A 17,663-nucleotide genomic window follows, 5' to 3' on the forward strand; every position below is an offset into this window, starting at 1 on the left:
TCGAGGGTTGAAAACTTTTTTTTCTTTCAGATATTACCAATTAAATTTCAGATATGCATATTCATATTAATATAATACCAGAACACCTATATCAACCACGTTGAAATAGTCATCGTACAAGGACGAAAACGATGTTACCCTTCATAATAAATCCAGGCGAGATCTTAGGGCTATGATTTCGCTTTCCCTACAACCACCCCTTTGGACCATTTTCTGAACCTACGAAATCCTTTCAAAATATCTAATCGCGTTATTGGAATCACTATTTTAGTTTGTTGATCACCCCAACTATCGATATTTATTTGAAGTGCACAATAGGGTTAGTGTGAGGCGAGGATGCCGTCAGAGGGATACTTGGAAAATCGATTTTCCTCTGCCCATAGAGAAACGAGCAATGCGTCAAATAATACTGAAGCAGCTTCATGAAACACTGTTTTCCCCACACCTACTCGCCTCGAACCAAAATAAAATCTGGGTGTCAATGGGTGTCATTCACAAAGGTATGTTATTTTTACATCTCACTTCTGTTTTTTACCACTTGGCACTCGCGTATTTAATTTTTCCTGATGTGTCTCGCCTTGTCAATAGAAATCAACGAAGTGAAAATATTCATGAGATGATTATAAGACCCTGATCCTATCCTAATAAGTCTACCAGCCTACGCGTAATGAGCTGTTGAATTGACCGGGTAATTGATTAATTGTCAAGGAATAAGAAAGAATGATCTTTGTATGCTAATAAATAGTTAACTCTGAGATACCTCCGTTAGGACAAAAGACAGTTCTTCATTCTACTTATTGAGTAATAGTGCTAAATTATTTCCAGAATATTGTGCACTCGAATATAAATATGTTTTGAAGGTAACAATATTCAACTTTCCTTTTATTTCCGAAGAAATGTTATGAAATATTCGGTTGAAAGGCATAAGATATTCAATTGTGCGTTTTCACTCTCCTTTTGTTCATTCATCATTTGCCTCCTCTCTTACCCCTATGGGTGTATAATAGGAGTAATATTTTATCGCTTGATATTCAGTGAAGGTCGAGCCAATGTAACGATATTTCAGTGACATAATGTAATCCCGAACAAGTTTCGAATTCAATTTTATGGGAATCTGTGTACATAAACATCATTCCTTCAGATACCTATATTGAAAAGAAGTATTTTCTCCAACCCACGTGTGTGAATCTGCGTAGTCTTCAAATATTAATCAATTAATGCATTCCGTCCAAGTTCCCTATATAATAAAATAATGAGAATAAACCTAGCCGTTGTTATTATAGTTCATCTGTTCACCTACTTCTGAATTCTTAACCGTATTAATATTGAGCATGATCACAAAACGTGATTATTTTCACAAACAAGATGCGGTATACCTAGTTTGTATAGTTTGAAATTCCCATTATACCAGATTAAATGAAAAATCAATCAATTAAAAGAAAAAATGCTGTCGAAAACTTTCAAATTACATTGTTTTCAGTGCGATTGTTCCAAATATTTTCTCTTATTGTTGCACACTAGTTCCACATTTTTAGAATTCCTTATTTTTTGTATAGGGTATTCGTTTGCCCTTGCTATACTTGCCAATTATTTACTTTTCCAGTGATAATGTTGATAATTTAGTTGAGTTACAATAGTTACACATTATTACATAGTACCTATTACGTGTAATTTTTTCCTTCCCAATATTTAGGATAGCATAACTGTCATTCATGTGAATTTTGGAACGTAAGTTTCTCATTTCCAATTGTATATTGAGTGAAAGAGAATATTTGAAGATCTCATATGTGATCATTTCATGTTTCTGCACTACAGAATACAGACCAGAATTCAGGGGCTATGCAGTATCCCCTTAAGTTCCTCACTCTATTTACTTTCAAACTTATACATTTCAATGTTGGTAAGAGAACTTTCTATTATTGTTGAGCCACAAGGCGAGACAATATACAGTTTTTTGCCGAGATGCATGTAACTTATTTTCGTCGACCTCACATACCTTTATGAAAGTAATTACACGCCTCGGCTATGTCGCCGTAGTTGCCAAGTCCCCCCAGCTCAGGAGGAGTGTCACTTCATATCCCATATAGCTATCACTAAACACTCTTATATTGAAATTTGAAAAATTTTAACGGTATGCAGACAATTATTTAATTTCAGACAGTAAAACTAACTTCTATACACTAAAATTTGAACCACGTTCTCAATTCACGCGTAAAATATTCCTTAAAGAATTAATTTTACAACAGCAAATGAGAGTTATTATCACAGGCACTTGGGTTTCTGTTAAATCGTGGTCGTGGATTCACGAAAATGACTCAATCGCTACACTTGTATCGAACCCTATCATGTAGGGTGTTTACGAAGGTAAAGAACCCACCTGAAGATGCTCTTGTGAGAGCGAAACACGTGTCGTGGTTTAAAAACTCATTTTGTAAAAATCGTTTAATCTGTTTCAAGTTCAATTATGGATTTTCATCAAGTATCGGCCACATCAATTCAATATTTGAATTGAAGAAAACTCGTTATTTCCTACATTTCGCTGTCTGAGTGTTCTACCATAAATCAACAAGATACCCATTCCTCTATTTCACTCTCCTGATGAATATTCACATGTGGCTGTTTCAATGAAACCTGAAAAAATTCAAGAATTAGGACATATCGAATTTTCAGATCCGATGGATTGATTCGTAGCCATCCCCTCATCAAAGCGATCGATAATAATGAACGGACGTCCCAGAGAAAAGGTTGCGGCCATGTTCCGCAAGATCTTCAAGTCCTCGCGAAACAGAGAGGGTGAAGGACCTAGCAAAGCCGCGGGGACATCTGGGAGCGGGTCCCCTGCCAGACGGCTTCTCAGAGGTTGCAGGGACCAAGTGACTCCCGCTGCACAGCAGCCATCCCAAGCGTTCAAATCGGGAAGCAAAAAGGGAGATGAACTGCCCCAACCCAAGAGCGTTCGTGCCAAAAGACTGATGAAGGAATTTCGCGATCTCCAAAGGTCGCAGAATTCCAAAACTGACCCAGTATTCACGGTGGAGCTGGTGGAGGATAACCTCTTCGAGTGGCATGTCAAAGTTTTCAAAATTGATAGTGAGAGTGAACTCGGGAATGATATGAGAGAACTGAATATAGGTTATATTTTGTTACACATTATTTTCCCTGACAATTTTCCTTTTGCTCCACCATTTATGAGGGTAATCTCGCCAAGGATAGAAAAGGGGTTCGTGATGGAAGGAGGTGCCATCTGCATGGAGCTGCTAACACCTAGGGGATGGGCTAGCGCGTACACTGTCGAAGCTGTCATCATGCAGTTTGCAGCTAGCGTCGTCAAGGGTCAAGGAAGGATCCAGAGGAAAAACAAGGGCCAGAAGGTTTTTAGTAGAAGAACTGCAGAAGAAAGTTTCAGATCTCTAGTTAAGACACATGATAAATATGGATGGGTAACCCCAAGCCTTGCCGATGGTTAAAAATCTAATCAAGTTAAGTCTGTTTTTTGCTAAGGATTGAAATCAAGGAAATGAAACGAATGATACAAATTGGTTTAACGGAACCGATCGAAATCAGATGATTATTGAAGTAATATTTCTCTCATCAATTACCTAATGCATATATTTAGGAATCGGAAATTTCAGTTCTAAAAAAAATTACATTCTTCATCAGTTATAAATGATTACATCCTCAAGAATTTCAACCTCACATCGTGAGCAAAATATGATGTCTCAGAAATCCATTAGGTATGAAATCGTGGATATAGTCACTTTTCAACATTTCTTGATCTTAATTATATTCGAATTGTTCCTCTATTGAAATGAACAGATTTTGAGTTATACATAAATAAGCTAATTCAAATTGGGCTCCAAATATTGGAATTTGATAAAATGAGTGAAAAAACAAAACGAATCGAAAATTTTCACAAATCGTCAAAATGAATGATTTGATTGATGTGAAAGTTATTGAATTGGAATACGTCACGATCACACATTGTTGAGAAAAAGACGAATGATAAAAGTGAATTAAAAGATTTCATTCATAAGTGTTGAAAGCATTAAAATATAATAACTATACATGCTTCAGAATAAAAGAGGAAATTTGAAACAGATTATACGATTTTCACAAAACTCATTTTGTAAAAATTGCATAATTTGTTTTATCGGCCACATCAATTCAATATCAAAAGAAGAAATGTTTCGCTGGCCATTGATTGATCATCTAATAAAGCTCAAAAGTCAAAACCAATAACATTTTCTTCCCGTGGTAAAATTCAGAATGAGTTATGTATTATGAAGATATGTTTCATATTATTCTCGAATTTACTCCTTAAAACATTTCACAACAAATGAAAACATAACGAATTGAATGTCCAGTTCAATATTGCCAAGACTTTACTACATTTTTTCCAAAATGGGGATAAAATTGAAGAGGAACGTGAAACTTCACGTACGTACATACGTCAAATTTAGGTACTCAGCCGGAACATTTTTATCCATTGAAATAAATAGATGATTCACACATCATCGATACTACATGTATGTCCAAATTTTGATGTATACATAAGACCATTTATACAATAAGGTTTGTTGTTGATGTGGATAATATGCATAAGTTGGCCCTTAGAATATAGTAGTGAATATTATTGAGATAACCAAAGTATATTAATTTCTTTGGCGTATTTCAATGATTATTTAACGATGTCCATTTTAGAAAAATATTCAATAAAATAATCATCAAACAAAACGTTTTGCCAATTCGCTCATGAATATATTTTATACAAAAAAATGTACAAATAAGTTTTAGATAATAACTACTGAACAGTATTGGATTTTGGAAAATGTTTAAAATTATATTGTTTTGATAGAAACATTATTTAGTCTTCCAATGTGATAGACTTTCTGTTCGTTTATGTAACTGTTGAAAATAAAATAAATGTCTTCAGTGTTGAAGTATACTTCTTCTTATTCTTTCGCTTCAATTCTCATTCATTCTCATGAAAAGATAAGATTAAGCCACAAATTAAATTTCGGTGAATATTTTTGTTTCGTTATTTCACAAGATGCTAAATCTCCATACCAATTGTCAAGAGAACGTTAATTAGGAAATAATTTACATAGAAAGTACTTAGTACACCACTTACACAGCCCTCTTAAACACAGAGCCATGAACACTATGTCGCAACACCGCAAATAGCTTGGTGCGGAAGGCCGACTTTAGGCCGCAGTGAGTGCGCTATAGGAGCGCGATTTTCGAATACATTTCAATTAGTACTCTAAAAATCGACATAGGATGTTTCAAATTTAATAAAATATCTATAAGACACTATCCTAAGCCATACTTGGTCAAAGAATTGGATTGACTGATCATATTATGATTCGAGAACCAGTTAATGAAAATAATTTGATCTTTATAATAGCACCAAGAATGAATGATAAATACAATTATTGTATTTATATTATTATATTATTATTTATATTTTAAACCCTATTTATCGTTCATCAAGAACCAACAAAAAGGTGTGGTGTCATCTTTTCCCACAAAATTGTGTAAATGAACTCATGAGTCCAAATATTATAAATGAGTTAACAGTTAAGGAGGTATGAGCAAAAACTGAGAAGAACTGTACGTTGAATAAATTTTCTCACACAAAAAAACAAAACTGAAATAGAATTGTCCACACCAATATTTAACTCAAAATATAAATATGAAATTCAAATACCTACATAAATAATTACAATCGACAGAGGGGAATCTTGAAGAACTATCGTATTCCCATTTAATCCAATTCTCTATTTTTTAGGTAATGTCAATAAATTATCACGATCGAGAAGTGTTGCTTTCTTTTTTTACTAGAGAGTTGGAAAGGGTTTGATAGTTTATATTTTTCACATGATTATTCAATTGAATATGTAAACAAAAGTTGAGCGAAGTGGATACAAAACACTTTTTCAAATCACTTTCACAACTGCAAGTCCGTGAAACATCACCAATATTAAATTCTAATTCAATACTACGACTTCTATTTCTACCAAGTCTGTTTTTGATATGTAGCAAGAAAAATTTGGATACATGATACATTTGATGACTTTTTCAAAAACTCCACATTCTTTCAATTGTGGACATTTCTTTGGCATAGATAAATGTTTCAGTGGTGACTGTCTCGAAATGCTATCAGCTTATAATATTAAATTTGATAAAATTTCACAATGCACCATATCGTTAGTATCAAAATGAATTTCGCAAAATGCACTGTATGTATTTATTTATTTTGGAATTTTTGGAGAAGAATATACTAACATAATCATTTTCTGAAGATTTATTATTGCCTTGCTCCTAGATTTACAACATTTATTAGGTATGATACGAAATCGATCCTACAAGCAAAATCGAGTTCAAAAACGTTAGGTACTTTACCAAACGAAAGTTCACTTCATTTCTTTTCAATCTTTTTATCGAACAATTCACTTCACTCATAGAATTTTTTCCTCAGCATACAATTCACTTCACTCATAGACTTTTTTCTCCTTCGGCACACAATTCACAGCACTTTCAAGCACTAAAAACAAAAAACCAAAAACTACACATAACCTACAAACAACACGACGCCGGCAAGCACGATACGAGAACTAGAAATTCTAGGCCTTTCCCTGTGTTGCCAAACTTCCCCTCATCATGGCTATGTGTTAAGAGGGCTGTGCCACTTATTTCTTATGGATTTTAAATGTTTCTGATTCAATTCTCAACTCATATAGTAGGGAAAATTTGAGACAGCTTCATTGCAACATATTTGAAATCACATTTCATAATGTTTGTGAATAAATATTTTGAGTACGGCCCTGTACATGGTACGAGAACATAGATTAATAATATGATAATTTTTATTAGTCTATGTGAAAAAATTTAGTTGAATGTTTTGTGATCTTTGAATAAAGATTTATTCAACGTTTGAGATTGTTATATGGTTATGGAGGGTAGAAAGGGGGTATTATTTTCAGTTTGACAACAAACTAACGATGAAAAACCATATAATGTCTCATTTTATTATGAGAACTACATACATCTTTCTCAGAGATATATCTCTGATCTTTCTTGATCATCTGTACCAGTATGATCTGTACTAAAAAATATGTGTACAGAGTGATATTAACAAAGAGGAATCTTCTTTGATATTAGTCTCAGATCAATAAAAAACAAACAAAAAAATTAATCTGAGATGTTAGTGTTCTGCAAGAACATCAAATATGTGTTCTGTGCACAGAGTTCTGATCATAAAGAAAATTTGTGTATTTTTGTGGACCATAACCAGCCATAACCATAGAGTCTCTGGCCATAACATAACCTATAATTATAAGACTTTCCTGACAGTTCCGCTTGTTCGTGGATAAATAATCTTGACCCAAAGAATCAGGTTCTCTTAAAAAGAGTATTATTTTAAATTTTTCAAAATGCTCATCAAAGTGAAGGTATTTTATTCAATTTTACAGATGTCGTTGAATTTTTTCACGAGACTTCACGAACCAAATATTTCTGAATATTTTAAATTCTAATTTTCTTTTATAGACCCTCACTGGTAAAGAAATTGAAATTGATATCGAACCTACAGATAAAGTTGAAAGAATCAAAGAAAGAGTTGAAGAGAAGGAGGGAATACCACCTCAACAGCAAAGACTAATTTTTTCAGGAAAACAAATGTGAGAAAACTTTATGCCTTTATGTTTGATCCTAAAATCCTTGTACAAAAATATGTTTTTATTTTTTCATCCTATCACACCTTCATGTAATGGAACCCTTCTGAAAACTCATAAAATTTGTGTTCTAATTTAGTCGAATGTTGAAAAACTTTTATAACATAATTCTCAGCATATAATCAGTAATAATTGGAGATGTAGTAAACTCCTTTATTTCTAACTATTATAGTACCATTTCAAATGTGTGAAGTCATTCTATCTTTTCTAGGAATGATGAGAAAACTGCCCAAGATTACAAGGTCCAAGGAGGTTCTGTTTTGCATTTAGTCCTCGCCCTTCGTGGGGGGTTATTTTTATGAATTTTTGCAATTTATTTAATTTTTTGTTCACATGTAAACAACCAAAAGTAACAATAAATATTTGTTTTTCTAATAATTCCAGACACAATTTTTCAATTTGTTGCATAGGAATCTTTGAAAATACAATAAATGTAATCTCATTTTTATAATAATAATGAGTTAAGAACTTTGTTATTTAAGTGTTTTTTTTTCTGACGTGCAGAATAAAATGAATACCAAAGTTATACCTAACTCTATAATCTTTGATGAATACTATTTTTGAGACTGGACACATGACTGACGATCGAGCCCAAGCGTGGAATGAAAAGATATAGACAAACTAAAAGACAAAAGACGGTCCATCTTTTCAAAAATCCTCTTCAGAGGGGTCATAAGAGTCTATGTTCCTCTTTCATCATTGAACTGGAGTGATTACTTTCTTTATCTAATAACATAGATTTAAGAGTCCAATATGATAATGAAAATCGATTAACTCTATGGTTACTCGGTGGTCAAGTTGTCATGTCTCTGATTTAGGTTAAGTTAAAGATTAACCTCTTCGTTAACAGAGACATCTCTGTATATTAGTGTTCTGCTGTAATCAGGGACAACTTTCTCTGGCTTTAATATTTTATAATTTTACACGTTAATTACACTAGAATATATAAGTGAAAAACGGAAAAATGGATTGTTTACCAATTAGAGCTAAATGTATCGTGAACCTGATGAAGACATTAAATACCGCTAACAGAACTTCTACTGGTACGTATATAATATTATTATATTAACACGTCTCGTGGTTATACAACTCGTGTTGGATGCTGGTGAAAATCATGTAATTCAGTTTTGGGTTCAATTATGGATATTCATCTCGATATTCATTAAGTATCAGCCACATCTGTAATTTTGCAGATTACCGCCACATCATTTCAGTACCTACATTGATATTGTTACCATATTATAATTACAAATCATTTTGATACTACTACCCAAACTTCCTCTTCTTTTAGATGAACTAGACTTCTGCGAAGAGAAAACAGATGATCTTTTGAAAGAATTGCATCTTACATATGAAGAAATTTGGGATTCTGTTTCTGAAGACTTCAGAGAGGAGGCTGTAAATCCTAAGCTAACTCCCGAGTGGAAGTTTATGTGTATCAGTTTTTACTATTTAAAGTTGTTGAAAGAACAATTGGCGAAAAATTTTATGATCAATGGGCAAGACATTAGATTATTATGCAAATGTGTTGAGAATATGATAGACATTGGAATATCTCAGAACATATTGCCTAGTTTGCCATTTTATAAGCCACTTCGAAAAGTTGACATAGCAGTAGTAGATAAATTCCATATGCTGAAAGCAAGTGTTCTAGGGTTATATTTTCATACATTCCGTACATCACTTCATGGCCACTTATTCCAATCATATTTATCACAACTGCTTGTTGGGCTATTTCAGTTAGGTTATTGTCCAGTTAAAAAGCCTTCAGATAAAGAACATGGTACCTTTGTAATGACAAATGATTTTTATGATGAAGTTATTGTTACTCAGAGTCATTGCCAGGAGATTTTATCAGTAATCCGTAAAAAAGTTTTGCTACCACCATTTATTTTGTCTCTTTCAAAGCTTATGAAACCTTCCAACCCAAGATGGTTCACTGAGGTAATTGTTTCAAATCTGAATATTACTTTGACACATGAAAACGGTATTAGAGCTTTACTTATTTTGATGAATGGAATTCAAACAAAAGAGTCCTCAGATAAACCAGTAGTTGTTCTTGGACGTTTAGTCAGTATGACTTCACAAACTGAAGATTTTGAGTTGAGGATACTACCGCAAATTAATTTTTTACTCCGCAATGAAGGGGATAAAGGAGAAATATTTCTTTTTGGAGAAATTCTGAAACATACTTATAAAAGTGATATAGTAAAAGGATGTATTATTCTAGAGACATTACTGTTTCCATTCAAAGAATTAGTCAGAAACTCTGGTATTTCCTCAACAAAAAAACATATACTCCCATTTACTTTAAAAAATGGAATTAAGGTTATATCTTATGCATTCTTGAATAGCATTGACAAATTACCCATGAAACTCATCAAAAATTATGTTGGTATTCTCTTCAATATTTATATGTTCCTGGAAGATAGCAATTCGTTATTGCTTAAAGATTTACGAAGTATTCTCATAGAATATTTCAATGATATTGATAAATCTGAAAGTTTCCAGCTATTAGAAAATTTATTATTTGATATGGGAAGAAGTGAATATTATAGTCCTCTATACAAGTTGGATATAAGGGCAGATAAAAATAATCTTAAAATCAGTTTTGATGAAAAAAATTTGAAATATGACATTCTCCTGAGTGCAAGAAGTATTCTATCACTATTTAAGCATGAATCTGATTTGAAGAACCTATACTTCACATTTCTATTGAGCTGTCTGGTGGATTCTAAGAAATACTTTCCGGATGTTTCATTGTTAGTTGCGGAAGATGAAGGATATTTGTCTACTTTCGAAAGGAAACTTGCTGTCTTCGAAATGTTGAATTTATTAGCATCCAGTGACACAGTGAAAAAATATTTCAGAGAAAATATTCCTGAAGAACTACTCAATTATTTCAATGAGTTATTTAAAAATGCAATTCAAACAGGTGCTCATAATAACCCAGAGCATGATGATTATCAATCAATATTCACAATTGCCATTGTTTTACAACAAGTTTTCAATGGAAAAAGTTGCAGTTTGAAAGGTTCTGAGTTCCGGAATACTGTAAAGCTCCTTCATGATGAAACAAATAATGATGAGTTGAAAAAATTACTCAATCCAATTCTGGAAGAACACGAAGTTGAACAATCAATACCAACAGAAGTTGATGAAGTAGAGGAGAACGTCCAGTTTGTTCTCTCTGAAAATATTGAAACTCAAGGTCATGGATTGATTATGCTGAAAAAAATGATAATTTCAAGACATCCACAAGCTGTTGAGAGGAAACAATTTATTTTTACCATTTTCAAGGTAAGCAAATGAGAATATGTATATCATCAATAAACGTGAAGGAAGAAGTAGTTATCTGGAAAGGTTTTAGTTGTCATAATTCCTTTCATGTAAATGAGAAAAGAGTAGATAAACTAATCTACAAGCCAGTAGATAGGTATAGCAGTTATGGTGTAGACTTCCTTTCATAAGTAACAGCACAAAGTACAACAGTTCAAATAACATCCCTGAGATGAAATGTAGAGCCTGGGTCTTCTGAAATGCTTTTTGGATTATTTAAATTTTCTATAGGAAAGACTGGCACATCGAGATACTTATATATACCTAGCTGCTATCAATGGGCTTGCTAGCTTTGCTGATCTCGGAACAGAGAGCACAAGCATGGTCTTGAATACATTATGTGAAGAATATCGAGACTTTCCCACTGAGGAATTTGGTCCTGATGCCACAGAAATGCGTTTGAAAGTTGGAGAAGTATTGGTCAAAGTTTCAACAAAACTAGGTAATTCTCTTGAAGAAAATTGTTAGTTTCTGAATAATATGTTGTTATCTTTCAGGTGAAATGGCTCCACATTATAAGGCATTACTTTTGAATACTTTTCTATGTGGCACAAAAGACGAAGATCATTTTGTGAGGACATCTGCACTTTCGAATCTGGGAGAAATTTGCAAAGTCCTAGGTTATAAGTTGGGATCAATTGTCACCGAGGTAAGTGTTTTGAAAATGTTTGGATGAGCTATGAAATATCACGTTTATAAATTCCTTCTAGAACTATGAACCAAATCTTTTTCAGATTTTAGTGTGCGTCAATGGCATCCTGAACTCGGACAAACATAAAGAACCTAGACGTGCAGCCGTCTTCGTCATCAGACAACTGCTTGTGGGGCTGGGCAAAGATATGCTCTCAATATTGAAAGACGATATCCTTGTTGTTTATAGAACATTAAAGTTTCTGCATTTTGGTGACGAGGACCACGTATTGAGATTGCAATGTGAATTGGCTATTAAAGAGGTGGATAATAATATGAAAGAGATTCTGGTTCCTCAAATTGAGTTGAATAAAACAGAAAAAGTTGTTGTTTTGAGATAAGATCACAGATTTTAGATGGATGGAAAAATGTGTAAAGATTTATTGAATTGTACATATAAACATACAATAAATATTTCATAAATAATGAATTGATTTGTTTTTTTATGAAAAAGTTTCCGCTTGCCTTGGTAGTTTTAACCAGTCTGTACCAAGGTACAAACTTACCTTAATAAAGAAAGTACCATGGATAGAAATAAGTTTAAATAATACACTTGAAGGTCTGCAGGGCAAAGCTATCTGGGAAAGCATTTGGTGGCAGAGAGTTTCCAAGTATGGATGCCTAGATATGTTCCATTGCGTACCGGCGGATTGGGCTTTTCGGGGAGTTCTTCGGACAGTGTTTTCAAGCACTAGAGGTCAACTTTGGCTGTGGAATTATCTAGAAGGCAGTAAATGATCGACTGCAGCGGCAAGCGTGCCGACACCAAATAGCTATCTTCTGGACCTAGTCAAGCAGTGAAAGGAAAGTTAAACGACAACTTTCACAAAAGATTTTAATAATTTTATAACAATTATATATCGCTTCATCAGGTTATTACGTTTTTGTTATAACCTAACCAAAGAGTTCCTCTTTGAACCTAACCGTTAGACTGTTGAGAAGGAGCAAACAAGGAAATGTTTTAGAGTTAACTCTATAATCTTTGTATACAAGCTTTTTGTATGTGTGTTATGCAGCGTTACTAAGAACTATAGATAGTTGTCTCTGCTAAGCACAAACAGCTAAGAAAGCAGCAATCTAAGATTAGATTGGTCCCTTTCTTAGGTATTAGTTCTAACGATGCATGAATTCATGCCGCTGACCCTTATGTCCGGCCAAATAAGGTTATGGAAATGAATCAGGTTGCATAATTGATTTACTTATCGTTTAACCATTATATACAGATATACACATTCAATGTAGGAATAAATAATATTATTTTTCACTATCTAGAAGTCGTAGTTGTTTCTGTAGATTGCGTAACCTGTGCTTGTGTAGACTGCGTGGTGCCTTCAGTTGATGATTCCGTTTTTTGCTTATCTGCTACGATTGTATCTTCCTCAGCGTTGAGCTCTTCGGTTCTCAGATTTGACATGTCTGCCCTCATCTGGGCTCCTGGAGATGGTATTTTAGATTCATACGGTATTAAGTCTATTGCTTGTACGTGTGCCCTTACAGAGACCCCAGGTGGAACTGTGAAAGTTTTGTCTCCCACGTTCGTCACAATAGTACCATGACATTTTTCACATGACCCTCCATCAACTCCTCCACCGACTTGAAAGCCATAATTCGGTTTACCAGGGGGTTTGATTCCATGCCCAGACGGACTACCGAAAAGACCAAAATCATCGTCGATCTCATTAGAACCGTAGCCGCCAGAAGTGCTGGGTCTATATCCTCCAGGTTTTCCTCCTGAGCTAGGTTTTCCAAAGCCTGGGGGTCCATATTCTGAAAGGGGTTTCTCAGGTCTGCCAGTGTCACCTGGATATCCACCTTCCGCAGTACCGGTAGGATAACCATCATAGCTTGGTTTGTCCGAACTTCCCCCGTAGCCAGAGGTTGTAGGAACATATCCAGATGTTGTTGTTCCCGCGACTTCGCCTGGTGTTGGTGTTGTACTAGTGGGATATCCTGCGATGGTTGGTACTTTTCCATCACCACCAGCCGGTCTTGGTGTAGTTGTTGAAGATCCAGGCTTAACCCCTTCACCGAATAAATCGTAATCATCATAACTGTCGTAACCACCATTAGATGGTTTAGGTCTAGATGGTCTGCCCGGATCTTCACCTCCGAATTTGTCGAAATCGTCTTTGCTGACGTCTATTCCACCTGAAAATTTTTCGGTCTTATAATAGTACAAGTAAAAAAGAATAAATAAGAAAAGCAATTTTTAAAATTTGTTGTCTATTACGGAAAACCAAGCTCTAAGCTGATGTAACTTTCATTACAAGAATTGCTTAATTCTTCTCCCGGAGTTGTTGGTAATCATCACTCTTTTTACCGAATTTGATCTCCAAAAATGAACGAAAACTTTGAGAGGTAGGTAACACAATGATATTTGTCAGGGAAGTTAATATTTCTTAACAATCGGATCGGAACCTGAAGGGAAGCATCCAATCTAGATGACAAGATATTGATAAAACATTGATATTTTAGTTTACCTCCTAATTGACTTCCTGGCTTTATTCCACCAGAGCCCCCTGGTTGTCCTCCAGAAGTTGAAGAACCTCCACTTCCTGATCCAGAGGTACCAAATATATCCCCAACATCTCCTATGTCTTTGTTGTAGTCATCGTAGAAATCCGGCGATATTATGTCAGGTCTTCCGAATGGGAATACAGTTGGAAGATGAGGTCCTTTCACATTCTTCAGCACTCTGTAACCAGTTTCTGGACCTGCTATATAATGAACAGAGTGTTGGACACCTTTTTCATCCAAATACGTGTAAGATCCTCTCACGTGACCTGTTGCATCACTAACTTCCGTACGCCTTTGATCTGGTCCTGCAGATACAAATCTGCAGAGAAGATTTTAATCAAGATTCTATTTGTTTAAACCTTCCACAACAGTTTCTGAGGTGTACTATGAAAAATGTATTACCTATAGCTACCGTCAAGACCCCTTTGAATTGAAGTCCTTCCCCTTGGAATTGGTTTTCCTCTTCCTCTGAAGTATAAGGGGCCATATGCTCTGGGGTTAGAATCAGGAAAAGGAGTTTTGACATGAAACCCTGTTCTTTTACCCGCAATATATTCGACATTGTGTCTTTCCCCTATATCATCAACGTAAGAATACCTTCCAGTGACATCGCCAACTCTATTAGCGTTTTCTTCTCTGGAGTGCGTTCTTGTCTTGAACCCGAAGTTGTAACTTGGGTCTTCATACGGATCGTAGTAAGGGTCATCTGGACTTCCAACAGGTCTTGGACCACTCTGGTTGAGATCGTACTTTCTAACAACGTTCTTACCTCGTGGTCGAAAGCCTCTGGGTCCAGCTGTGTAAATTGTCGTATCTATATCGCCTGAAATTTTAATATGATATAAATTGAGTTCCAAGGATGCGTCGCTGCTAAGGATATCTGGAAATGATCTACTGGATGAAAAGAAAACCTTTTGATACCATTTTGATAGCGTTAATACGAAATTGCAATACTAAGATAAGAATATAGACTAAAATAGGCTTGAAATTAATTCAATGAGCATGGCTCTATGGGAGCAACTATACTCAAAAAACATCGTGTTCATGATCTTAATTTGACTAAGTAAATGATATCTGTGTTGCGAACGTTATTGAGTCAAAACTGACTCAATAACGAAAGGATTACAGATGGGGTACAAGAAGATAAATCTTATTGAGCCAGAAATATTAAGAGTGTGAAAAGTTACGCCCAATATTCATAGGTATCTTCGGTATAAACTATTTAGTGGACAATTGTTCAAACAGGACAAATTACGCAACTTATCATGTAGGTTGGTAATTGAGAAGTCTCCAAGCACCCTCTACTAGGCTTGGAACAACAGGGGCTGTCTTTAAATGAACTTTTATGCGTGAAAATTTATTAGGCGTTTTTTTTCTCTGCTGTGAATGCTTAATTTTTGGTTCGAACAGCTTCGAATCTATTCACCTGTTTTTGGGTTTCTACCGCCAAATTCTCCTCGAACGGTATTTTGTCTGTTAGCTTCTGCGTAGTGATAAGAATCGGGGGAATCCCCTCCAAATTGGTAAGACCCATCGTTGTGAATAACATTATAATCGTTGTCGCCAGAATGTGCTTCGTTTATCCATATAATGACAACTGCTATGATCGAGATCCATCGACATCTCTGAAATGGAAAACTGATTTAGATATCATTGGAAAATTTAAATAAATTCTTATTGTTCGACTCGAACAATTCGCCATTGTACAATATGTATCAATAAATTTGCTTGTTAACACTTTATCGGGAATTGTAACCATAATGTTCATTACAATGAAGAAACTAACACGTTTCATGCCTTTCTCATGCGAATTGACGATGGTTTTTCCATATCATAATTAAGTGCATGTATCTCGAAAACATTACCATAAATGGTCATGTGACCATATGGCTACAAACAAATTCAAACATATTGCTCGTTCCATGCCTTTCTTATGTGATGTTGCTTTTTGTTATTTCATAAGTGTATCTTGAAAACATAATCATAAAGTTATGGTCAGTGTGACCATATGGTAACAAAATTGAAGGTTTTATTTGTCATGATACATTTGTTAAAAATCAAATGTTTTTATGTTATAGTAGAACTTTTACCCGATTTCTTCAAGTTTTCAGTATTTCGGAAAAATAATATACATGAATGACTTAAGTATGTTTTTTAAATTTTTTTTGGAATATAGTTGAAAACGATTGCTCATAGTGTATGTACTTTTTTCGTGCAACCAATATCTGATGTAAGTGCCACTAACTGGGAAGAAACGATAGAAAAAGGTTTTGAACATGAATTTTAAATTTTGTTACTATATAAATATACGGACTTCGGTATCGAGCAAAAAATAAAACTTCTTCTCGGAAATGATAGAATATGAAATTAAGTTTAAACCGCTTATACAGAGACAACCTGCGCCTATATAATTTTAAACTTTTGAGGTTGATTTCGTTTTTGTGTTTAATTTATATTATTATATCATTTTAAAGATGTTTTCTCTTTATGGTCCACGATGTACAATAGCACAAGCTCAGCTATAGGCATCACGATCGAATTTTTTTCGAACTTCACACTAAACACCTCACTTCCACCCTCAAAACACGAATTCGTAATCCATCAGTTTCCGATAAGCCGAACACAAGCATACTCACATATTCCCTCATCTTCAATCGAAACCCAAGTAACACTCACTCGATTTCTGGCTCGAAAAAATCCAGATAAAAACTTATATACTACGCTGATTTTGAGATGAAAAAAGTGGGGTGTTTCGCATATTCATTTATTAATCTTCGAGTTCCCATCCTCATACAGCCATCCAAATGTTTATTAATTGGTGTTATAATGAAAGCCGAACACCGTTCTATTGTTTTATTGGAAAATCAACGACCGTAAAGATCCCAGATGCCCTTGCAATGGGACATGCTGGTGGTAATTAAGAAGGGACCTCAAATATCTCGAACTTGTGGAGATGAGATTGGTGGGTTAGATTTGGAAGAGGATACAGATGAAAGTCCTTTGGTATAATTTTGAATGGGCATCATTTATCTTCTTCAATTATGGGGAAATTCCCACATTATAATTTATTGTAGTTTATGATTATCAGATGGTTTAATTAGTCATTTTCGATTTTCGAAATTATGGATAGTAAATCAGGGGTAACAATTCAATTAGTTTCCGGGAAAACACCTTGATATTGACACTGAAAATCATCTACATATACAAGGTATCTCGAGTAAAACATGCTGTATTATTCTGCACCTTCTTCTATACAGGTTGTGAATGAAGTATTGCGGAAAAATTCAAGGGATGATTCCATGTCCAAAAATAACGTTGGTCTTTCATATAAATTTTTTTTCGAGCAGAACCTACTCAGATACCACCTAAAAAGCAGTTTTT

The 17,663-nt window shown here is 34.5% G+C and overlaps 4 protein-coding genes across 6 annotated transcripts; 3 read left to right on the forward strand and 1 right to left on the reverse strand.

Moving 5' to 3' along the window:
• Positions 1–276: 276 nt before the first annotated feature.
• On the forward strand, positions 277–4,937 carry LOC123312287 (ubiquitin-conjugating enzyme E2Q-like protein 1). 3 transcript variants are annotated; one of them, XM_044896638.1, is made up of 2 exons: positions 277–500; positions 2,671–4,937. In XM_044896638.1, exon 2 carries the CDS (start codon positions 2,721–2,723, stop codon positions 3,465–3,467), a length of 747 nt encoding a protein of 248 aa, XP_044752573.1. In that variant the 5' UTR covers positions 277–500; positions 2,671–2,720; the 3' UTR covers positions 3,468–4,937. The 3 variants fall into 3 exon arrangements, with proteins under 3 accessions (XP_044752573.1, XP_044752574.1, XP_044752575.1); XM_044896639.1 differs by lacking the exon at positions 277–500 and adding an exon at positions 568–688; XM_044896640.1 differs by lacking the exon at positions 277–500 and adding an exon at positions 732–860.
• Positions 4,938–7,293: 2,356 nt separating this feature from the next.
• LOC123311214 (NEDD8) lies at positions 7,294–8,114 on the forward strand. Its single transcript, XM_044895045.1, has 3 exons — positions 7,294–7,454; positions 7,552–7,682; positions 7,948–8,114. The coding sequence occupies exons 1-3, from the start codon at positions 7,437–7,439 to the stop codon at positions 8,036–8,038; spliced, it is 240 nt and encodes a 79-aa protein (XP_044750980.1). The 5' UTR covers positions 7,294–7,436; the 3' UTR covers positions 8,039–8,114.
• A 466-nt stretch (positions 8,115–8,580) lies between these two features.
• Positions 8,581–12,195, forward strand: LOC123311212. Its single transcript, XM_044895042.1, has 5 exons — positions 8,581–8,779; positions 9,028–11,036; positions 11,307–11,517; positions 11,573–11,724; positions 11,810–12,195. The coding sequence occupies exons 1-5, from the start codon at positions 8,701–8,703 to the stop codon at positions 12,104–12,106; spliced, it is 2,748 nt and encodes a 915-aa protein (XP_044750977.1). The 5' UTR covers positions 8,581–8,700; the 3' UTR covers positions 12,107–12,195.
• A 751-nt stretch (positions 12,196–12,946) lies between these two features.
• On the reverse strand, positions 12,947–17,133 carry LOC123311213. The gene is made up of 5 exons (XM_044895044.1): positions 16,919–17,133; positions 15,709–15,907; positions 14,685–15,105; positions 14,246–14,601; positions 12,947–13,913 (listed from the first exon to the last, which is right to left on the reverse strand). Exons 1-5 carry the CDS (start codon positions 16,928–16,930, stop codon positions 13,030–13,032), a joined length of 1,872 nt encoding a protein of 623 aa, XP_044750979.1. The 5' UTR covers positions 16,931–17,133; the 3' UTR covers positions 12,947–13,029.
• Positions 17,134–17,663: the final 530 nt, after the last annotated feature.

The sequence above is a fragment of the Coccinella septempunctata genome, chromosome 4 (assembly GCF_907165205.1).
Source record: "Coccinella septempunctata chromosome 4, icCocSept1.1, whole genome shotgun sequence".
Taxonomy (NCBI): Eukaryota; Metazoa; Arthropoda; class Insecta; order Coleoptera; family Coccinellidae; genus Coccinella; species Coccinella septempunctata.

Coding starts and splice junctions, on each gene's coding strand:
- LOC123311213 (XM_044895044.1), bottom strand. Junction 15,106..15,708: donor CGGTAGAAACCCAAAAACAG/GTGAATAGATTC, acceptor TTAAAATTTCAG/GCGATATAGATACGACAATT. Junction 14,602..14,684: donor GGTCTTGACGGTAGCTATAG/GTAATACATTTT, acceptor TCTTCTCTGCAG/ATTTGTATCTGCAGGACCAG.
- LOC123311214 (XM_044895045.1), top strand. Junction 7,683..7,947: donor ATTTTTTCAGGAAAACAAAT/GTGAGAAAACTT, acceptor TATCTTTTCTAG/GAATGATGAGAAAACTGCCC.
- LOC123312287 (XM_044896638.1), top strand. CDS start 2,721: ATGAACGGACGTCCCAGAGAAAAGGTTGCGGCCATGTTCCGCAAGATC.
- LOC123311212 (XM_044895042.1), top strand. CDS start 8,701: ATGGATTGTTTACCAATTAGAGCTAAATGTATCGTGAACCTGATGAAG. Junction 11,037..11,306: donor TTATTTTTACCATTTTCAAG/GTAAGCAAATGA, acceptor AATTTTCTATAG/GAAAGACTGGCACATCGAGA. Junction 11,725..11,809: donor TGGGATCAATTGTCACCGAG/GTAAGTGTTTTG, acceptor AATCTTTTTCAG/ATTTTAGTGTGCGTCAATGG.